Source organism: Scardinius erythrophthalmus, assembly GCF_964197995.2.
Source record: "Scardinius erythrophthalmus genome assembly, chromosome: 25".
NCBI classification, from domain to species: domain Eukaryota; kingdom Metazoa; phylum Chordata; class Actinopteri; order Cypriniformes; family Leuciscidae; genus Scardinius; species Scardinius erythrophthalmus.
In genome coordinates this window covers 2,936,199-2,960,845 of record NC_138245.1, presented here as the reverse complement: position 1 = coordinate 2,960,845, position 24,647 = coordinate 2,936,199, and the positions used below count along the sequence as shown (strand labels likewise).

The 24,647-nt window shown below is 38.0% G+C and overlaps 1 protein-coding gene across 1 annotated transcript; it reads right to left on the bottom strand.

The window, feature by feature from the left end:
- Positions 1-217: 217 nt before the first annotated feature.
- LOC308686045 (endothelin-3) lies at positions 218-8,857 on the bottom strand. Its single transcript, XM_081358295.1, has 4 exons — positions 8,780-8,857; positions 7,187-7,421; positions 3,213-3,350; positions 218-332 (listed from the first exon to the last, which is right to left on the bottom strand). The coding sequence occupies exons 1-4, from the start codon at positions 8,847-8,849 to the stop codon at positions 317-319; spliced, it is 459 nt and encodes a 152-aa protein (XP_081214421.1). The 5' UTR covers positions 8,850-8,857; the 3' UTR covers positions 218-316.
- Positions 8,858-24,647: the final 15,790 nt, after the last annotated feature.

Here is a 24,647-nt window from a genome sequence, read left to right as displayed (position 1 = left end):
ACCATCACAGACATCTCACCTAAATGCATAAGACACACACGTTCACATTGAGAGTGGCAGTCCATGCATGGCTTCTTCTTTAGCTTAGGTGCAGTTGTGTAATGCTTTCATGATCATAGCGCCAGTCCTCTCCAAACATTCTGTTCCTTCGCTCTGCTCTTTAATTCTCCCTCTCCGTAATAGAATCCCGATGGCCTTCCTTTTGGACAGACATGAACCTTTTCTCTGAGGTGATTCTCCAGGTGTTGGGACAGAAGAATGAACAGGCAGGGCAACAGATGAGTAAATATCAGTTTAGCTGTGCTCCAATGGATGATCATGTAGACCTGCCCCTAATGAAGGAGAACAACAAAAAAGAAAACAAAGTATTGATGGGATTGTGAAAGCTAGTGGAAGTGACTTTAAATCTATTTAATGAAAACAGTTGCATTGAATGTGCCTACATTTTGATGATATTTAGATAAAGACACAAATATTTGTACTGTATTAGTCTATAATAATCCACACAAACCCAGGCTTATTGGTAAAATGTGTCTGTGGTGATAATCGCACATTTCACAACTCTTTCAAAGTGAAATGTCCGAATTATCGGAAGCATATGTAGTACACATCATCAGCTTTTTTGTCTTCAGGAGCCGTTTGTATTGTTGGTACGTGGTGAAGGCAGGATCGTGAAAAATCTTATCAAGAGTTTTAGGAAGTGTGTGCCTCCGTGTCCCAGGTTTTTGTCACTTTGCATTCGAAAATAGATTGCACAATCAATCGGACCAACCAACACAAGTTTCAAAAAACGAAAATAGGGAATCAATTTTAACGGCCTTCTCTCGGAGCGTGTCCAGCTCGTCACGATACGCCCGCAGCGAACGCGCGTCACACAGCGACTGCAGGCTCTGACACACACACATAACAGCAGATTATCCTTCTGCATAATGTGTCTCTTTTCACAACAAACATGTGAATTCTGCCAGTATTCAGACAGTCTCATGCATACAGATACAGATTCCGGCTACGCGTCTACAATCGCCTACGTAGGCGAAATTTGTTTGACATTTCTAATCGTAAACTCAGCCATGTTGAAGCCTGCAGTGATGTTTTTCACTGATGTTATGGCAGTCCACTCTGCTTATTGTTTTTGGAGAATATTGCACACCTGTTTGTCATTGTGCACGAAACTTCACGCCAATAAATCATCAGAAATATTGCTGACTTGTGCGCGTCTCAAGCGCCCTCTTTACGTTCGTCCTAATGCCTGTTAGTTGTCCGTGGATTTGCCAATATCTGGCGTTGAAAATGGAAATATCTTTAGACATGGAAAATCGATTCAATCAACACTTATTTTTCACAAAAGTGGCAGCCCTAGAGGACACACACACGATCTATGCGTTCATTGCTTGGGAGAGGAGCATGAACGTTCAGTGCGTTCAGGGTTCTGAATGCGCCCATTGTGAAAAAGTTCACAATGAGGAAGCCTTGTCCCGTTTGTCACGTTTGTCCCTATTCTTGAGGTATGTCGGATTAGCGTCCGCACCCCACAGCTAAGGCTGTTGCCAAAGCAAAGCTCCGCTTCAGCCATGGGCATTGCAGGTCGAGCTCGCTTTTTCGCCTCGATCACGGGCTCAATCGATCTGCTGGATCAAGATGTGCTGTCTCTCGAGTCACACAATCCAGTAGATAGCATATAGCTGGCACCATCCAGCCAAGAGGGAGTGGATGTGGATGAAGAAGGCGAGGAATGTGTGTGTACTGAGTCTTCTTAACCTGCCAGCCCCACATACAGAGAATTGTTGAACGTCATGGACCACACCAGATTGGTTCTGGGTGTGAAACGCGAGGTCGCTGGTGGTAGGCTGGATGAGTGATTCCTGTTAGGCCATGTTCGCTCTTCCATCTCTTCCATCTCTTCCCGACCTCCATGCTGAAGTGCAGAAGTCGTGGAAGAAGCCATATTCAGCCCGGATTTATCCGTTTCATCATTCAAACTACGCAAATGTGGAACGATTGGCCGAGCGGGGATTTGTTAGGTTGGCCCTTGTGGAGGAGACGCTATCTTGTGAGCCATGGCTCTGTGATGGGGGTCACGGAGAGGTATCTTTGGCTGAATTTGGCGAACATCAGGAAGAAAGGAAATAATTTTCACCTCAATGCCCGAATTCTCGTCCTCTGAACTTTTTAAAAACATTTATTGTGACCGTGGTCGGAAAGTTTAGAGAGGCGAGGACGCAGTCGGCAGTGGTCAGGAAATCTATCCTGCACCGTTTCAGATCCCGACTAAAGCCTCTGGGGATCCGAGGACCGGAGGCAGGGCCAGGTGTGGCCACTCGCAGAGGAGGAGAGACATGAGGAAGATGAGACAGGATCTCAGGGCAGTGATTAATAGGAAGTGCTTCGATAAAGATCCGAACGCTGATGGAAAATAACTGTGGCAAGCAGGGTGGGGCCAAGAGCCGTGGGAATGGAGTGAGGCCGATGGTGCGAGAGTTAATGAGCGTAAATTGCGCCACACCGGCCTCGAGTCTCACGGAGAAACTCCAGGAGGATAAAAGAAGGAATGACGAAAGTGCAAGATGAGAGAGGACCACTCCTAGACTATTTATGTTGCTGTTTTGTTTTAGTTTAAGTGGCAGTCGTCCATGAGGCAGCGGCAGTAGTTTTGTTGTATATTTTATAATTAAAGTATTATGTTGAACGTTCGCCAGTTCAATAACAGCTTCCCTCTTTCCCTTCCCTCTTTTCTTCTCCTTCAGACAAAGAAGTTGATGACGTGTGCTAAGGGCGCCCTCTTATACTTCCGGGATCTCCGCTAAAGACGTCACGGACTGTCACCAACCAATCAGATTGTAGTGTTTTCACACGTGCTTCCGACACTGGATACGCTGATGGCGTCTCCATAGCGTCAATCCAAGACCTTAAAGTCTTAAAGTTCTGCATAATTAAGGGCGTGGTCACTTGAGTGACAGGTGGACTGCTGCTGATGTCACTACTAGCCGTTTGTCTGCTGTCTGTTAGCGTCACGTCACCTCAGCTAATCTGCCTTTATGCCCATTTTCGGTTATCTGGGAGTGACTCGCTACCAGGATGGGCTTCAAAAATGCTCTTCAGAAACCTGCGGGTGACGTCACGGACACTGCATATTTTTTTACAGTCTATGGTAGAGGCACACTTTCCCAATGAGCCTATGTTGGGACTTTAGCGGTTTGAGGGTGTACTGTTACCTCTGACTGCAGAAAGCGGTACACTCTTGGTCCTTGTGTAAAGCACACGTGCAGCGCTGACCTCCTGAGCTGCCCTCGGCAGAACGCCGTATCCGCTGGGAGCCTCGATAACTTGACATGCCATATGGGACAGTGCGCCTACCAATACACAAAGGGGAAAGGGTTATGACCTTGCAGTTAAAGAAAACACTACCACTGCAGTGCTTAAAGGCAAACCGTGAAAGTGAGAAAGGCTTTTAATGCTTTGATTTACTTAAAGGACTTGAACCAGCAAGCCTTCAATCTTTTTTTTAAGAAAAGTTCAAATTCTCCCTTGAAATTACACTGTATATCACGTCTCCATCCACCTTAAAATGTCAGAGTCGGGAAGTTTACAGAAGGATTTAATGTGTGCTCAGAGTATGTGTGCAGTGTTTCACTGCCCTAGTTTGATCTTTCTTTTGCACTCATGGAGCAGGTTACATACACAATCTGCCGGGTCTGAAATGTGACACTGAACCATGAATAATGTGGAGGTTAGAAAATTGTCAGCACCATCCCAGATTATGAATGTGATCGACATGCCAACCTCACTGTACAAACACCTGAGCATGGATATGAATATGGTAAAACACATTAAATTGAGAGAATTGGACTCTTATTGATAGCTGTAAGCATTATTAAATGACCCTTAATGTTTAGTAAACATGCACACTCAGGGCCTTCGCTAGTGGGGTGAAAGGTGGTGACAATTATAGGGGCCCCGCTGCCCAAGGGCCCCACAAAATCCAGCAGTTATACTATATAGACCCCTGTTGTATGAATAATTCTAATATGTATATTAGTTGTATGCCTGAGATTTAAATGAAAACCACAAAAACGTGCAATTTGATCAAATATTTTTTTTCCAAATATCTGCTTCTCTTACCTCCCTAAAAATGGTTTAGTCCGATCTAAAGTATTTATTAATTATTCAGTCAGTGACAAACATCAGAAGAACCCAATTAAATTGTAAGTCCCACCCCAGCTCGTGAACAGAACCAATCAGAGTTGAGGTGGCAGTGCCTTAAGTTAACGACAAACTTGTGGAAGAACAGGAAATTTACTGACAAAATGTCGGGGAAAAGAAAACATAAATCAGGGTACCAGAAACGCCATGAAAAGAAGGAGAGTGAGGCCAGGAGAGTTGTTGTATCCCTGAGACGTTCTTAAAGACAGGTTGTATTGTTATTTCGTTGGGAATAAGAAAACTGCTGGTCCTGTCACTTTTCATTATTGCTGCCCACCACAATCCACCGAATGATTACGTGGTCAAAATCCCTGTCTTTTTACACTATTGTAAATAGAGTTAAAAAATTGTCTTGAGTCACGACACACTGCACTTGAATGAATACATGTATTAGCTTTATTTAATAATATTACCAGTTCCATATTATCTTTATTAAAAAATAAGACAATAAATTATTTTATTTTTCAAATTTGACTGCATTCTTACAATTTCTAAATGTTTACTTTTTGATTTATGAATTATAGCAGACTGATGGGAAAACACATTATTTTGCTGTTACTTTTTTAAAATTGGTTTTATTATTATGCAACAATTTCTGCTTTTTGTAAGTTTTTATATAAACATTTAACTTTTAAAATAAAGGTTTTACAACAACATCACCATCTTCTGTGATTTGTGGGCCTCCATGCTAATCTATTGTACAGTATATGAAATTGGTGGAGGGTGGTGGGGGCCCACATCAATATTTTTTCAGGGGGCCCCGAATCCTCCAGTGAACACACTTTTAGAAGAAAATGTTCAAGAACATTAAAGTGTTCCTTCAGGTGCTTCCCTGGAGCTCAAACAGTAGCTTGTTGGCGCTAACAACACCAAGGTCATGGGTTTGATTCCCAGGGAAAGCAAGAGCTGATAAAAATGTAAATGTGTACCTTGAAATGCAACGTAAGTCGCTTTGGATAAAAGCATCTGCCAAATGTTATATTATATTATGCAATTATTTAAGACTTATATAGAACCTTTTGGGTATAAATAGTTCTTTAAAATGTAGGGCTAAAAATCTTTCAAACCCTACAAAAATCGTAGGGTTCAATACATGTATGTGATTTATAGTTTTTAGGAGTTCCCATGGGATCATTTAATGGATATAGTTTTAATAAATTTTTATTTTGATTGAATTTTATTTATTAAATAGCTTGTAAACTTATTTTACCACTAGAAAAAAATTAAATCACCTGTTAAACATTAAAGCATTGTACAATCATTTAAGATGTTTATCCTTATATAGAGCTTTTTTTGGCATAAAGACTTTTAAAACTTAATTTTTAAAATCAAATCAAGAACCCAATAGTTCTATATAGAACCCTGTTGAACCATTTTCCCAAAGAGTGACAAGGACACATAGAACTTTTAAGAATGACAGGCGTATCAATTCTACAGAAATCTACTGCAGATTCACTGGAAAACCAGTTTGGTTAGAAAATGTCCAGTATATTTAACAGTAAGAATAAGAGATTCAACAAAATAAACAACCTATTTCATTAAAACTACACCTCAGCTCAAAAGTGCAGCTCATAAACAGCAGGCTTGGTCTGAGGACTTTAACAGCTCAATGATTACATGACTTATGCAACGCAAGGGCCAACTTCCAGTTCATTAGACCTTGTGTTTTTTGGTACCACCTCAATAAAGGACTCTTATTTATACTGTATGGAAATGAAGCAGACTCCGAGGCTCAGTAAATCTGAACAGCTGTTCTCAGGGAGCTGAAGGCCTCATCTGCTAAGAGTTACTTCTGCAAACATCCAGTCATGAAAGCGTCTCTTTGATCTCGACTATTCTCTTTAGCCAGTATTATATGCCAGACAAGTGCCTAGACAAGTGGCTGAGAATATTAATTACTCTCAGAGAGAAGAATTACTCTGGGCTATGTTGACCCACATTTCAAGATTTCTGAAGTTGTTCTTTATGAACATGACTTATGATAAATTCTCTTAAACAAATTGATATATTTCACATATAATATGCCCCCCCCCCCCACACACACACACACACACAAATTAAAATGTCAACTTTAGTTGGTGACGGAGCTCGTATAGCAGACACTGAAACATTTCCCAAAACTACTTACGGCTCTCTTAATAAAGATAAGTTACTCTATAAGGATACGTTAATCATCATCATGTACAATAAATTATTATTCTGTACATTATGGATAAGAATGATGCATGAGAATGTTTTTAAACTACACAAGAAGTTCGCAGTGTTATCTCTGTGATAAGGAAGGGCAGGCCAGAAATAATTCAGTTCTGGCAGAAAGGAGAACGCTTGTCCACGCGCCTCTGTTGAGTTTGTATAGACTGCCAAAAGACTTCTTGCAGTTAAAATATAATGCAGCAACACATTTTTCACATTCACTATTTTTCATTTTTAGCAACCCAATTTGGTTACACTTTATTTTAAGATGACGTATTTACATTGTGCTTCCTCAGATAAGAGTAAAATTGATTAACTACATGCATTTACTATAGAGTTATGGTTAGGGTTTGGTTGAGGGTTAGTTACTTGTAATTATGCATAATTTACTGTTATTACCATAGTAAGAACATGCAGTAAAATGTAACTACAACACCTTAAATTAAAGTGTTTCCCCAAATTGTAATCATTTTATTCTTCCATTCTTCTTCTTATTAAATGTAGCAGTAGTTAGTGGTTAAATAAAACTTATTGTGTCAAGGGTTTATGGTTCTTTTTAACTATGTCAGTTAGATTCAACATATTTCTTAGGGTTATTAATTAGAACCATAAACCTTTGACACAATAAGTTTTATTTAATTACAAATGTTTTGGTGTTCAAGTACCAAGTTGTCACATTTATTCACTATTATTTATGCTATGCCATTTACCAATAAATGCCACTTAAAGATTGTTTAAATCAAAGTTGTAAATCCATCTTTAAAGTAAGAGGTAAACAGTAAAAGAGACGTACTCAGGTGTGTTGATCCAGATGATGTCCAGGTGACAGTAGTAAACACACTCCTTGTCTTTGTAGGAGTAACATGTGCATCTCTTGGCTCTCTTCCGGGGTTTTATGAGCTGGCAGAAATAACACACTCCAGGTTTATTAGCAGAGTCACCAAACTGCCTGGGAGTCGCACTTGATACTTTAGTAAAGTCCTTCGCTGTGTTTTTCACAAGCACATCTTGACGAAACGTTGAAAAGCCTGAGTATGAAAATGCTTTAGTTAGAACAATGTCAAGACTATTCGTTCAAATGATCTCATGTTGCAGCAGCACTAAAACATCATCATGAATGCCTATCTATCCAATTTTACTTTGTCACAGTAAAGATTCAAAGTAGGTTATGTGTGTTCACCTTAAAAAGAATGTGCTTGATATCATAACCTAAAAATGTGCTGGTAAGAAAAAAAAAAGTCCTAGTCAAAAATAGGCATATCATTTATGAGAGACATTGTCTATTTTAAGGGTCAAAGCCTTATGTTTCCTCAGGGTGTGAAATATGCAGTAAGGCACCGGGTCACAACCCAATAATGAAGGGTTGAACCCGAAGAAAAAGGGTTTAGGTAAAGATTTAGACAGAGCCTGTATTTTGCCAATGCAGGAGCAGGGGCCGGTTGCACAAAGTCCCACTTTATATTAGATGTCTTTACTAACATTTAAATTAATCATTTGATACAATGCACTTATTGTGTGTTTTTACAACTTATATTTTAAAAAATACCTGCTTGTAATTAAGGATGAAATACATTTTTGTAATTACATCTATAATTTACTTCCCTTACCCTTTAACCATGCACACACAAACATATTTCACCAAACCTGTCCTAACTTTACCTGTATCACTCCTCAACAGCAAGCACAAGTGGTCTGCTATTCAACATCAATGCAATAACCACATTGTTTAATGCAAGTACACAGTAGTTAAGGACCCTAACATAAAGCGTGACCCATAATCCCATAAATGAAGACCCTGTCTTAATAACTAGTTTGACCAACTGGCAGTTACTCACTCTTACTTTCAGACTCAGATTAGACCAAACTACCTGTGTCACTGACTTCAATAGTTAGGACCAATCTTGAAGAAAAAATGAGGTGACTAGTCTAAGATGTTTATGCAACCGGTCGCAAGGTAAACAATATGATTGACGCTGTCTTACAATTTCGATCCCGTTGAACATCAATTGATCTGCTGTCATTACTGTAGTATCAAGTGTTTGACGTTCCTTTCCTGCGACATTGGCGCCAAATTAGACTTGCGCTTCGACATATACGTCCGATTATTAATTTGACTTTAGTAGGCTACATTGCATAATTTAGAATTTGTAGATTTCTTAAAAAAAAAAAAAAAAAAATTAAATAGTCGGCGCCACTGAAGAAACCTCGATGCATGCATCATCTAACTCCTCAATATTATTGCTTATAATACTTTTATAATATAGCCTAACGTGTTCTGTGCTTTAATAAGTATGTTTGTTGTTTTTTTTTTTTTTGTTTTTTTTTTTTGGTAATTATATGCACAGGGTGATTTTAGTCCACCGAATGCAATGCAATCTAAACCCACCGTTGGCCATTGCGACTGTTAGTCCAATAAAAAGCAAAATTCCCAAATGTAGTAATGACACCTTGGCCATCCCAGTTATTCCAGATAGTCTCCGTGAAAAAGATAAGTCAGTTTAAAATCCAGGGTTGACCAGAAGTGCTGAGTGGTCCAGTTAGAAGTAGCATGTTGCTGTCTGCTGTGTTATTCCCACACGGACTGACATGTGTTCAGGCAGAAGAGTGGAGCTCGCCAGAAACATCCTCAGGTCCTGCAGATGCTGCTATCACTGCGCTGTTTCTCTCGCTGGGGTTTTATAGTGAACATCTATCATCAGCTCGAGAAGACCCGCCCGCTGGAGCACAGCCTCACTTGTACAGCTCAATCAGCTGTCAGACAGAATATTACATCACACGCAGATCTGAACGTTATTTTAATGCCATCATAATTATCAAATAATCCACAGACATATCGTGGGTTGGTTGATAGTATTCTCTACGGGTAATAAGTAAGCCTAACCAATAAATAAATAAGCCTAACTAAGTCTCTGGTAATTACAGAGGTCTGATATCAATTGAGAAAGTCCCTTTCAATATTTTATTTATTCTGATTTCAATGCCTTCCCCTCAGGCGCTTGAGATATCAATGACATGTTCTGTCTACAGATTTATTCATCAAGAGACCACACTGGAGACTTCAGTGCAGCTTTAAGAGCTGTTAGGAAAATGAACTATTCAAGTGGGTAGCTATATAAGAGTATTTCAAATTTGATTGATAAAAATAAAATGAACTCAAATAAATATGTAGGGTTGTAATATAGCTACATATTGGGGCTGGCTGCTTTTCAGGGGCTCTCAAACTCACAGAGAGAACACACTGAAAACTGCATGTTTGTTATGGTGTACAGTTTAACTATGAGTTTAAACATTAAAGCTAAAACATTAAGTTGAATAAAACATTAAGTTTAATGAAAAATGTCATCTTATTTAATTAAAATCTAATATCTGGCAGTAAATTGTATCCAGTGGTTGTCCTCTGCCCCAACGTTGCTCTTTTAATGTTTCTTTTACTTTTAATTCTTCAACCATAATTGTCAATTTCCTTTTTTTTTTCTTTTTTTTTACAAATTTTGCAGAATGGATTTTTTTTTTACATCTTGTACCTTTATATTACTACCTGAAGTGTCAGAAAATATCATTATACTGAACTACATCTCAAACCACAAGCACAAGAATGTGGATTCATATAAAGCCTTGTTAGCAGATTTGTGTCCAAAATTGAAATATCAGCATCGCAGACTTTTACAAAGAATTTACAAAGAATTTTAGAAATACTATTACTGTTATCTATTCTATATCTTTTCTCTCATGATCTGTGTCTGTGAAAAAAGATGAATGGCTATGAAACCATGGTGTCTTATAGATAGATAACATATTGGGGTCAAGCCGAAACTGCAGAGCCAGATTAATTAACTTTTTTAATTTGACTTTTTATTTCCAACATGCACATAAACAGTGTGGGGCCTGGACAAGACAATTTGTTCAGACTTCTTCTCTGACGTTTTATTTTTTGAAGGTTTGCGGTCCATCCCTGGAATGCGGTTACAATCAGTGTCTGCCATCTGCCCTTCAGGTTTATGAAGACTTGTCAACAAGTTTCCAGATGACTTAACTTAATTTGTTCCTTGTCTACTGTGTGTAGGAAGAACAAGTCTCATGATCAGTCCAAAAAAAAATAAAAAAAAATAAATAAATAAAAAATTAAAAAAAATGTTTTTTTTTTAAAAAGTAAAAAAAAAAAAGGTCAAACAATTCAACAAATCTTGATGAAAAATATTAATGATAAAATATTGAACTACAATTTGATATCACTGACAGCTACAGTAGAGTTTAAAGTTAATTCGTCTTGCTTCCTTCTCAAATTATGCCGGAGAACATGATCATCCGGTTTGGTTCATGTCAGCTCATGTTTATTCTGCTGTCATTAAGCAAAATGGGAACATGTTAAATTCTAGGAACCAAGTGGATTTCTATTCTCAGTTTCAACTACCATGTTTTTCTCTTCCTCTCAGTCAGCTGAAAGTACGCAAGTCAACGTGGATGGCCGATGGACTTGCATATGGGAATGCACAGCATGGGATTAAAATCCTCATACCACATGGATCCCACAGGGGAATGAATCTTGAAAAAACAGGCACTTTGAGGCGCCGCTGCCCGCCGGAATGAGGCGTACAGTATCAAACCGCACCGGGCATGTAGTCAGACTTACACAAAAATGTAAAAGTGAGAGTTAAGAATGTGAGAATCACGTCGTTTTGCTGTTTAGATGGCGGTTTAGATTGTGGTTCAATATGATTTTAACTCCGTCTTTCTGCAAGGTTTTAATCAATGACTGCTTGTGTGGCCAGTCCGGTTTTATTTATTTACATTCACGCTGAATTTAACTTACATTACATGCATAATTGACCATAAAGTGATTTAATCCTGGTCTCGGTCGCCAATGATAACACATCTTGATATTTGGGCTTTGCATCACTCAGAGGATGATAACTAATCCTGACTTCTGGATAAGCAGCAAGGGTTCTGCAGAAACACAGAGAGCACTGAGACCTACACATAAGCATTAGTAGTACCATTCTTTATTTCTAATGGGAACTGGAGCTGTCAAACTCGTTATAGTCCAAGTCTTCTGGTGTTATAAAGTCATCTTACTTCAGAAGACTGGAGAGAATAGAATAGAATAGAATAGAATAGAATAGAATAGAATAGAATAGAATAGAATAGAATAGAATAGAATAGAATAGAATAGAATAGAATAGAATAGAATAGAATAGAATAGAATAGAACAGAATTGACAAGTGTCCAGCTAACAGTGAACATTCTCAGAACGTTCTTGCAAGGTTTTCTAAAAGTTATTAACAAACGATCTTCCAGAAAATTATGTTCATTCAAAGTTATCTAGTCATTAATAATGTTTTCAAAATTATATCAGAACAAAATTATGGCAACGCGTTATTTTACAGTGTCCTTGTTACACATGTTGCATGTAGTAATAACAGTAAATCATGCATAATTACATGCAACTAATGTTAAACCTAACCAAACCCGAACACTATAGTAAGTGCATGTTTCTAATTGACATTAGTCAGTCCTTAAATGTATAATTTTATCTTTCTGAAAAAATGATCACATAGAATGTTCCCTTAACGTTTGTATAAACAAAAATAAAGTTTTTAAAACATTTAAAAAACTTTGGTTTTGAATGTTCAGTTAAATTTCAGAAATAATGTTTTCATAACCTAATGAGAATCTTCTTAGGTCATGTAATTGTTTGCTGAGTAACTCTATTGATGCTTTTTGTTGTTGTTGTCATTTTAGAGTTTGACAGTCCTATTCACTTTCATGATGGAGAAGAGGAGCTAGGTATTCACCTAAAAGTTCAACTTTTATGTTCAATGGAACATTGAAAGTAATGCAGATTTTGGAGGGCATAAGTTTAAATAAATAATGAAACATTCTCATAATCCTGTAACCCGAGAAGGACTGTTTCAGGATCAACAGAAGCTCACTCTACCTTTAAAAACATCTGCTAAAATTTGACACTTATAGGCTACTTGGATTACGCATTTTTGAGATTGCTATGATGACAATAAGAATCATGGGTTCAGTGAGACACACACATAAACCAAATTTATTTTAAATCTGCATAACACTGCAACTTCGTAATAACGTCCAATAAGAGGTTAAACCCTTCAGCAGTTGTAGTGATACCTTCAGAGACCATGAGGTGTCTCCGGTCTTCACAGACAGCTGGAGAAGAAACTCCATTATCCGCCACTGACACTCACCACACACACACACACACACACACACACACACACACACACACACACACACACACACACACACACACACACACACACACACACACACATGTCTGGTGCACTATCTTTGTGACTCTCCATAGACGTAATGGTTTTTATACTGTACAAACTGTATATTCTATGCCCTTACACTGCCCCTATCCCTAAACCTACCCATCACAGGAGACATTCTGCATTTTTACATTTTCAAAAAAACTAATTCTGTATGATTTATAAGCTTTTGTACCCATGGGGACCTCGATTTAGGTCCCCACGGTGACACGAGTCCCCATGAGTCTGTGTGCATTCAGGTTTAAGTCCCCACCGGTGTAGAAAAACATGTCCACACACACACACACACGCACACACACACCTCATGAGGAATGCACAAGAGACTCACGTTTGACAGTAAAATGTTGCTAGAATAATGACCTGAGTACAAACTATACAAAGCTCAAACAAATAACTGGTGAAACCATTTTGTGAGGAGAATATTTATCTATATTCAGTAAGGAAATTAAGTTTACATTTAAACCTTGACTCTGCAGTCCGGGTTATTATTGTTGAAAAATAAATAAATATTAAAAACATTTATTAATGAAAAAAAATCAATTAAATACATTAACGTATTTTTAAATAAAAGAAAAAATCAATTAAATACATTAACGTATTTTTAAATAAAAGAAAATAGAATATGGATTTTATATCAGCTAGTTGCAAAGAAAAAAATCTCATTTTGTTTACTAAAAAAGTGCGTAAAACTAAAAATGATATGGACATTGTCACGGGTGGTTGCTGGCAGACAGATGAGGAAGACGTAATATCCAGTACAAAGGTTTATTTACTAGAGATCCAACAGACAGGCGAACAGAGAGCGACACACACGATCCCGGACACAGAACTGAACATATATACAGGTGTTAATGATGGCGACTGATGAGTGAACAGATGAACGTGATTAGTGTGCGTGACAACAAATGAGTGACGAAGGCAGGTGATGACAAAGCATAACTAGTCCAAACTAACGTGCATGTGACAGACATGTAAAAAAAAAAAAAAAAAAAAAATACAACAAAAATGACTGAAACTTTAATTGAAATTTAAATAAAAAACAACATATTAAAAAAGGATCTAATTCAAAATATTAGCAAAATATATAATAGTATACAGATGGATACACACACAAGGATAATCAACAGAACAAGAAACAGGTGTGCAACTCAGTTAGAAACTATGGCAACAAACTGGAAACAAGAACTCAGGCAAACAGGAAAAGCTATTAAACTTAACAAGACAAGATCATAACACTGACCATGCAAACAATTTGTCTTATAAGAAAGAATAATTAACCCTAGAATGCATAAAGGGGGTCAAACTGATTGTAACACTACCCCAATAATACATAAAGGGCCATAGTCATTTCCTATGGGGAAAAATATATTTTTTTTGTCAGTAATTGTTGAAACTGCATTAGAATAAATGCTTTATGCTGTTTGCTGAATATTACTAATTCTATGTCTTATCTTTCTTTACTCTTTAAGCTGAGGAGTCTGTAAAGGCTCAGGAATAAGAGCTTTTTATCCTGATGCATTAAAGAGGTTTTATCGTAAAGTTCAAATAAATAAATAGAAACATGATTTACACATTCCAAGTTGAAGTCGTTTTCTTTACAGTTGTGATATTTTATCATGTAATTCAAAATATATTGAGCACCACACAAGATCTGCTTTTTTAGGAATTCTTTGTTTTGTCAGGTAGAGGTGATTTGAAAGTAAATTTTACATAGTGGCTTATTATGTGACCCACTGAAATCTTAATAAATATAATATGATAATAATAAATCTGACCCACTTTTCACCCACTTTGGTCCCACAAAACAAACAAACATAATGGGTTCATTTGTGGGTGCAGTGTGGTCACCGATGGGCCCCATAAGGTTTTTGTGTGTAGCCCACCATGGCCCCATTATTAGCATTATTAGACCCATGTAAGCCCATAATGAAGCTCTAAACGGGCCCCACTGAGAGCCCACTATGGACCCATCTTGGCCCCTCTGGGCTAACATCCATGGGGCCCATGTGGAGCCGATGGACAGATTTGGGCTCCATTTGGGTTGCCCATGGAGGGCCCAAGTGACAGACCATCAAAAACCCACATGGAAATGTTGGCTGGGACTACACACATTCATGCTTGACAGAGGAATAGGAGCAAACTCTGCCCAAAAGATATGCTTAGAATTCTGCAAATCGTTTGTGAAATATTCCGTCTCTGTCTGAAAAGATCATTTTCACATGGTCTATGAGAAACGTGGAGAGTTCAGACTGGAATATGCTCTACTGAAGATCTAAAGTAGTTTAAAGAACTGTATTTTAAGAACAATTCATTTCATTTTCACTTTTGTAATGCATATATAAGGAACTTGGACAAACAAACATGTTTGATCTATCAAAACACTTGTGTATCATCAATTATTTTAATTAAAAATGTATTTTAAAAAGAAAACCATTCATTCCATTATGGGTCATTTTGACCCCCTTTATATATTTGCGTAGGTTTTTTGGTTCATGCATTCTAGGGTTAAGCTGGGTGCATGCCCCTGTTTAGGTATACAGCACACTAATGCATAAAGAAAATCATTAAATCATAAAAATGCATTCAGCTAAAGAAAAGGAAAAAAAATCAGCCTGCAGGTCAGCTCATTTCCCACATTAATCTAGTCTAAACCCCGTCTGAAGATGTTAGATCATCACTTCATCATTTCCCGTCTGCCTTTTAACCCTGCGACATCTGAGAGCAATTCTACCCTCTCAGCCACGACCCGTAGGTTCATCATAACAGATTCGTCATAAAGCAAAGTGCAGAAATCAGATCAAAGCGACAGAGTCAGTAGATAACCCAGATGTGTCATTAAATCATTTACATAATCAAAGCTGGCCTACTATATTAACCTCTTTTAGGTGCCATTTTTTAGAATCCAATGTATATACCAATCCTCTTTTCTTTCTGTTAAATACAAATAAATCAGGATTGAATGAAATCAACTCTTGAAGTTCACCTTTAACTTGAGGAGGATCTTACCCAACAGCTGGTTTAACTCAAAAGCCGAACAGGTGAGGAAGACAATGCATCACATGACCACCTCATCATCATGCTAATAACTCATCACAGCTTTAGTCATGTATTACTCGCTAGCCCATCTCACTAACCTTTCCTCACAGCTGTTCGTTCCATATTTCTCCTAAAGCAGTCAACCTTTGACCATCTGAACTTCTGCGTTTCAGAACAAGTAAATACATGTAATTGATTGTTTGATGGGATTGTTTTTCCCACACCATTACATGAACTGCATCTGACTGAGTTATTGAACATTGTCGGTGATTTAAGCTGTTCCTGCTGTATTTCAAGTCTGATCTTATTTACCTAATTTCTTTAAATCTAACTTAAAATCGAACCGTTTTTTTTTTGCTCAAAGCAAAATAGTTTTTTCTTTCACAAATAGTCAAATCTGTTGGATTTTCCTCTTCATTTTCCCACAGAAGTGATGAGTGAATATGGTAGCCTGGATTTGTCCTTCCCCATAAACTGATGGGGTCTCTTTTTTGAAAGAATAAATATAAATATGAAAGGCAAGGTAGCCATTCCACTCAACCGTGAACAGATCAGGTGACGTATGTTAACCTCTCTCTGAGGGTTAATCCATGACTGATCCAATTAGATGGCATGTGTTTAAGGAATAGAATGGAATTCCTGAATGGTTTTGTCATAGTAAAACCTTCCGCACTTTGACTGAGACAAATCCCACCTGGTCTCTTTAGGCCCCAACGTGGTGCAAAAGGTTTCTGATCAGATTTCTGAAACCAGGTATGCAAACACGCATGTGACCACTTGTGTAATCGATATGGACAAGTCATGAGGAAGCACACCAAAATAGGGGATTCAAAATTTCCTGCGTGGTACAAAAACACACTGATTACGATCAAAATCACAATTTTTTTCCCCTTATATTCTTTGTTCATAGATTGCTTGCAAGCCATTTAACATGACCTTGTCCATTCAATAGTCCACTTTAGACTAACTATAAATAACTTTGCAACTGTATGTCAACTCTCATTAGAGTATTAGTAGACTATTAGATTCGGGTTCGGGTTAGTAGAATAAGTTGACATTTTACTTACAATGTTACTTATAGTCAGTAGAATGTCTGTTGAGGAGCATTAAAATAAAGTGTCAGCAGATATTAATCAGACAGTCTACTAATACTCTGCTTTTGACATGTAGTTGCAAAGTTACTTACTAGTAGTAAGTACTCTAAGAGGGGCTTTCAAATCAAAGTGCTATGTGTATTTGTGCTCAACACAAAAGTAATGTAGGTTGTGACTGACTGAATAAAGTTGTCACATTAGTTAATTTGCAGACATTTCATGTCCATTGTCCACTGCCAGTAAGCAAAGTATGAAGCACAGCTCACACAGAAGTAACTAAGCAGATTTTTGTTCTGGATGGGAACCTTTTTTACCCTCAGGTAAAACTACCGAACGCATGGATTCCTATTGAAATGTCTGGATTTCGGTGAAATCTTGCAGAGCCCTGGTTATTGTGACCACAGCTAAAGAGGGAAGGGTCTCGACGAGATCCAAACACAATTGGTCAGCCTAGTCTCCTTTATGACCACGTGTGATCAGATCACCGAAGACTTATTTTAATACCAGTTGGAATCAGGGCCTCAGAGAAAAGAGTGTTTCTCACGATGTGCTCTCTCCTGTCGTTACAAAGTGGTCTATATAGGGGCTTTCGCACCGGCTAGTTCTAGGAACTTAGTTATAGGAACTAACCACTAGAAATAAAGGTTCCCATTGGAACATTTTCCTGGTTGCATTCGCACCGCCAGTAGGAACTCTGAAGTGACGTGAGCTGCGCTTGTTGTTGTGACTTTTATTTTGATGGCGCTGAGAACGCCAGAGAATGAGCACACAGCGCTCACATTCTCCATTAGTTTATGATCTATCTAACAGTCCAGTCTGATACGTTATTAGACAGAACTGTTATACATAGAAAGAACTGTTATACGTTTGCCGTGTGGTTGATGTCCAATGTCGCTTGCTGAGCAGAAATACATAATCATGTTTCTCTTGGTCCCCTCAAAGTCGTGTTGGATTTTCTCTTTAGTGTAAAGGTTGAGAGGTCCATCTTACACTGTTTTCCATGTTCGTAGAATTAATTTGTGGAGTAAATATATATGCTATAATCTGTGTGTTTACACAGCTTTTTTTTTTAATGACGGGTGCTTGTGTTTTGCGTGCGTTCGGCCAATCAGTGAACACTAACGTCACTGGTAGTTCCTAGTGCTGGTTTAGACTAAATTAGTTCCTTCAAAAGGAGCTCCTTGAACTAAAATCGTTCCTTGTTCCTGCGGAGCGAACAAACACGCCAAATGTTTTTCTGCCAATGGTTCACTGAAAAAAAAGATTTTTGCTGCTTGTTCAAATTGCTTAATTAAAATGAGCTTAAGCAACACAATTGCTATACATTTTGTCCTAACATAATTTGATTGTGTTCAATCTTCTTAAATATATGTAAAATTTAAGTTTACTTAATCCGTTTGTGTTGGATTACATGAATGATTTGTGTTGCATTAACTGAAACTGGGCGGTGCTTGTTAGTTCCCAGCATGCTTTGCATATGGTTGACTTAAGAGAGAATAAATGTTAAAATTAAGTGTTATTTTATGTTTTTTTGAGAAAATGAGAAAAAGGGAAGACTTGGTAGTGTGTGTTTAATGTTCAATTACATTGGAATTATTAAAACCATTTAAATTACAGTGGGTGGAGAAGAGTGGAGCATTTTATGGACTGATTCAGATACATTCAACTGGCTGATGGAGCATGAAAATCTTAGCATTTAAGACGCTAATATGTGCTACTGTTAGTAAATAGCTAGCTATGGTCTATCAATTCAATTGTGTGTCTCTAAAATAAATGAAATCTTAATGGATGAATGAATATATGATACCAGAATCATGTCAGGGAGCCTTTAAAATTTACTTTGAGACTACTTAAATGGGTCGCTTAAATGACTTCATTCCATGATGTTGAAGTTACATGAACAAATTATGTTTGTTTAACGTAACCCAGTTATGTGGAACCTGTTGACATAAAAAAGTTAATTTTTTTTAACATTTTTTTTTTTTTGAGTGTAGGAGCTATGAAATGGTTCCTTCAGTGCGGAAGCCCCTTAACAAGCTTTCTGGAGCCACCACATGCCACTCGGTGAGTGCAATTTATGTCTTTGTTTATTCATTTAAACCTACATTAGGGTAATTCGCTTACACTTACATTACCAGCCTCCCACTTCATAACAACATGGATTTGTTTCCCAAGCCATTTAAGCAAACTTAAAAAAGATTTCACTGGTCAACACTGAAACAAAGACTGACCCCTAACCTTAACCTTACTATAGTGTTAGTAGATACTGATAGATAGCTTTACTGGTTCTCACAATATGATCCATCAATGATTTTTCTGAACCCTGAACTGAATCTGAGAACTGAACTTTAACAGGAGACTTGACCAATGAAATCAAGTGCAGGGCAAGATTTGAGCTTCGCTGGTTTGGTTTATAATCACACCCATTAAACAGTATCTGGTTTCAGTGGTTGGATCCTGTTTAAACCTAGTGCTTTCCGGTTCAGACTAACTGCGACGGATCTTGATACCAGTTGTAAGCGGTGTCAAGTTTTTAAAACATGACTATTAAATGCTGGAAGGTTTGTTTGTTTAACCAACAAAGCTAGAAAGCTCTTAACCAACTGAAGCTATAAAATCATTTTGCAAAAGAATTTCAAAAGAGGCTCAGAAGTGTGAAAGCACAAAACACTTAAAGGGATACTTCACCTCTGGGAAGATGAATGTGTATTTAAAATAGGTAATTTAAGTAGAAGAAATGTGGAGAAATTTTTGAATTTGGAGCTTTCTAGACTGAGAAAAGCCAGAAAATGTATTTTTGGCTTATGTGGATGAAAGACAACAACTCCCAGAATGCACTTGCTTCGCTGCCTTAGGAGGCCACGCCTACCGGTTAGAGAGCACAGTTGAAAACAAACAACAAGGCTAGCCTACGTGATGAGTTTGCCAGGGATTTAGAGACCCAAAATGTCCGGGACTCGGCTTTTGCGTTCTACAGTCGGCATTCATCATGTTTACTGTGGCGAGCAGGACGAGGCTGACGGCCGCGGGAGAACGGCGCGAGGCCGGTGGCTTCATTACTGAGACGCGCCGGGTCTCGCATCTCTCACGGAGGAGCGGGAATTTTCTTAGCAATGTTAAAACGCACATCAACCAATCACTTGTTTAGCGTTCATGTAAACACTACAGTCAGATTCACCAATCGGAATGAATTCAGTTAGATTGAAATGAGAGGTGTGCATGTAAACAATGAATGGCGACCGCAGAACGCAAAAGCCGAATCCCGGACATTTTTAACAGTCTCGCCCGCCGGACAAGTCCGGGAAAAGGAAGATGGTAACCCCTACTTACTCAGCTTTCTCCTATTATTCAGCTTTCTCCACAGAACAAGAGCATGCTAGCTTAGCTTCCAAAGAAAGACGGCTGATACTGTGTACATTCTGTGAGTGAGATCCCACCCTGTATGGGCGGGTTGAAAACATGCGGAACAACGCCATCTACTGGCTGTAGTCTTTAGCCTCTGGACAGAAAATCCTCCGATGACGCAAAATGACGATTTTTGCGTCATCGGAGGATTTTTTCCAGACAAAAAATACATAAATCTCTCCTCTCAGGGGGATATGAGGGGGGAAAGCATGGTAATTCGAAAATACTACAGGTTTTCTACTAATACAAAGCTTAATGCTAAATCCTGAAGTAACCCTTTAAAAGTACCAATTATAAACCCTTATTATAAGATCTAAAACGTTGCACCTGAATTAGATTAATATATTGACCCAAGCTCGAACTAAATTGGGATTGTAATGATTATAAGCACATCTAAATTAGTTCCAGAGATACATAGTGTTTTCGGCCTGTTTGCTGCCCAGTTCTCTGCACTCATCATGAAATACCTAAGACCTGTGGTTTTGGACCGGCTGGTGATAAACTTGCCAGTGTGCTTCAGATTTCTTTCTTCTACAAGCTTTGTTTCTTCTGTTTTCTCTCAGGAATTTCCCTGGATGTTTCCTCCACTGCCACATGGGGAACTGTAAGCAAGGGTTTTGGTTTGGCAGCTTTTTGAAAGTTATTTTAACTCCTCAGTGATAACCTGATGAATTAATTCATTTAAATAAATAAATAAGCAACATTTACAGCCTTAACTATTGTACCACATATATTAAAAAAATCTGCAATTTGCATATACAGTAACTAAATTCACATTTGTAGTTTATTTAGAGATATAGATAGATATTGCTAATTTATTCATCTGTAGCACAACAGAAGATGTAATGAAGAATATGTTTGTCCATGATAATCAGAGGGAAACTTGTTTCAAAGCAGCTTTACAGAGATAAGCGTATAATTTAAGGTAACGGAGATTGTTTTGGCTTTATAGCGGCTCTTTAATAAAGTTATTTTCCAGCTAAAGTTAGTTTTGATTGATTCACTTCCGTCACAACGATCATTTGTTATTAAATTAGAGGCCGCTAAGACGACACCATTTTCTCTACACAGACTTTAAACGCGAACCTGTGAGAAACACTGATGGCGTTCACATGCGCATTAAGAATTGGTTCTATAGTTATGTGCGTTTGAATATATGTGCGCAGGTTTGTAATTCCCTACAAACCAAGCCTAAACAAAGTACTGGTCTTTCCTTTTGGTACAATTTTGGTACAGAATTTTATTTTATTTTGTCACTTCGGGGTAGATACGCGAAACAAATTATCCCGACAACGCTTTATCTGTAGAGTGGTAAAGGGATCCTCCATAGGGAGAGACTAGCTGGCACTTCAGCACTGCGTTGTCATCGGGTCCAGGCGAAGGTCCTTCGTCAGATCTGGATGCGGCCTGGATCCGGCAGGCTGCGGGAAAACCTCGGGATAAACAAAGACACTAAAATTAGCGTAGATGCCATTCTTCTTATGATGTAACGAGTACATCAGGATTTATGGGAAGTGTTCCCAGTTCCGGCTGACCAAAACTATGCAGCCTAACATTGAATTATAGAAGTCTATAATGTGTTATGTGTATGCTAGGTCAAAGAGATGTGTCTTTAGTCTAGATTTGAACTGACAGAGTGTGTCTGCTTCCCGGACAATGGTAGGAAGACTGTTCCAAAGTTTTGGTGCTAAATAGGAGAAGGATCTACCGCCAGCAGTCGATTTTGATATTCTAGGTATTATCAACTGGCCGGAATTTTGAGATCACAATAAACGTGAAGGACTATAATGCGTTAAGAGCTCGCTCAAGTACTGCGGAGCTAAACCATTTAGTGCTTTGTAAGTAATCAGCAATATTTTAATATGTATACAATGTTTAATAGGCAGCCAATGCAGTGTTGACAGAACCGGGCTAATATGGTCATACTTCCTGGTTCTGGTAAGAACTCGAGCTGCTGCGTTTTGAACTAGCTGTAGTTTGTTTATTAAGCGTGCAGGGCAACCACCCATAATAGCATTACAATAATCTAGCCTTGAGGTCATGAACGCATGAACTAATTGTTCCGCATTTGTTAATGAGAGAATATGGCGTAATTTAGATATATTTTTAAGATGGAAAAATGCGGTTTAACAGATACTAGACACGTGACTTTCAAATGAAAGCTATTAAATAATAGTTTAATAGCTTATTATATCTGCCTAATGGCAGAAACTCCATGAACTGCATTTGGAGCCTTGCTTCATCTTTTGAATGAAAATCTGTGGTAACTCTTTATTTCAATGGTCCCCTTTAGACATTCTACTGACTATAAGTAACTACATGTCAACTTATTCTAACCCAAACCCGAACCTAACAGTCTAATACTCTAATGAGAGTTAGATGACATGTAGTTACAAAGTTACTTATAGGCCTTATGTCTAAAGTGTAACAATATCTGTCTTAGGGTGTGCTGGGTTTTGTCAGAAATAAACAGTAGTTTCAGTAAAACTGGCTGGAAATGAAAACCTAACAATTTATTAGATAAGATGAACAAAAACTTCTGATGAATAAAAAAGAAAAAGAAAACATGCTCGCACACACACACACACTCTCTCTCGCACACACATACACACACACACACATAAGCTGTTGAATTTATCTGAGGGGAAAAGTTCTATGTCCTCGCTGTGAAAAATAGAATAAATTTATTTTTAATAAAAATAAAAATAATCACACTAGAATGAAAGTGATTTACTTTAGCAAATACAAATAATTCAGTTATTGGTGTATTTCCAGAACTCTGAAAGAACTCTGCTTTTCTGTTTTTCAATGGCTTCTAGCAAGCTCTATCTTAGGCAGATTGAGTAATCAACCTCCATTACAGTAATTTAGCTTATTAAACTTGTGCTCGTAGAAGTCAAAAACTCTCCAGGCCAATATTTAATTAAGAGCATCAGTTAAAGAGGTGGTTGATTATGATTTCACTTTTCTAACTTTAGTTAGTGTGTAATGTTGCTGTTTGAGCATAAACAACATCTGCAAAGTTACAACGCTCAAAGTTCAAAGCAAAGGGAGATATTTGCTTTTAAAGAAATCGCTTTTAAGGACTACAACAAACGGCTGGTAGAAACTACACGACATTCCTCCCGGGTTAGTGACATCACCAACCCTAGAATTTATATAAACTCCGCCGCCCCTGGAAACACGATTTATAGATTATCAAGACAGAATATGCTAATCAATGACTAGAAGATAACTACACATAAGATACAAAAATTCATCAACTAACCATTCAGAAATGTTGTCTACATGTTGTCACTTCTCCTTGAGTCTCTCCATCTTTGTCCGACTCGGTTTGAACATAAAAGGCTAAAAGGTTTTGAAATTTTCAGTGCATGTGTGTGTGAGGTAAAAGGACACAAGCTGTTGTAGCTCCGCCCCCTGTGCCGGGAGCAGCAGCTCATTTGCATTTAAAGGAACAGACACAAAAATGGTGCGTTTTTGCTCACCCTCAAAAAGTGACAATTTTAACATGCTAAATAAAAATATCTGTGGGGCATTTTGAGCTAAAACTTCACATACACGCTCTGGGGACATCAGAGATTTATTTTACATCTCGTGAAAAGGGCATTATACCACCCCTTTAAATCATTGCTTTGAGAGTCCGAATCTGTGTGTCATGCGTGTGATTTGGAGAAAAATATTTAAAAATATCTGTGCATTATCGCCAGATAGCCATACTGGTCTGCAGTGTTTGAAATGGTTTTCCTCAGATTGTACCTTTAAAGCTCAGCCAGCACTTCCTCCATTAACAGGAATGAGCCCGGATACCATGCAGCATCACCTCAAATTCATATTCTGTAAGCCCTTTAGTGGTTATGAAAGCAATTTTTATTTTATGTCATTGCCCGTTTCTACTTGCCAGTATCCTGATTTTAAGTCCAAGTAAGTGAACCAGCATGAGGTACAGTCTTACTGTAGAGCCTCCTATGGCTGATACAGAACCAAAAGGAAGTATTAGGTTTATTCAACTGGGACCACAGGAGAAGATCATGGAGCATTTTCTTTACCTGTTCTTCAAAGATATTCTTCTTGAAAGAAGATGCATGCTAGGCTTTTATTGTCCATAACAAACATTTTTCCTCTGTACAGATGAAAACGTTATCAAAATGTTTCCCGTTCACACGGATCGGTGGAAACGACTCAAAACACTGGATTATGCAGGCCAGTCAAATAATTGGCAATGTCACTGTGTAAAGAAAGACTATGCGCCGGACACATACGCATTCAAACGCGCATGCCTAGACTAAACACATCATACGCATGTGCACGCCGTCACCATTCACCTTTTTAAAGTTTACATGGGTGTAACGGTTTATAACGTATCGCTTATAACGGTATCGCTTTCAAAACCCGTTCTCAAAAACTTGTAGCCTACTTTGAA

Bases quoted from the DNA above. Each gene is read 5' to 3' on its own strand.
- LOC308686045 (XM_081358295.1), bottom strand. From the start codon at position 8,849: ATGGCCAAGGTGTCATTACTACATTTGGGAATTTTGCTTTTTATTGGA. The intron at 7,422-8,779 runs GTGGGTTTAGAT...TTTCATACTCAG, and splicing joins AACAGTCGCAATGGCCAACG to GCTTTTCAACGTTTCGTCAA. The intron at 3,351-7,186 runs GTACGTCTCTTT...GTGTATTGGTAG, and splicing joins ATCTGGATCAACACACCTGA to GCGCACTGTCCCATATGGCA.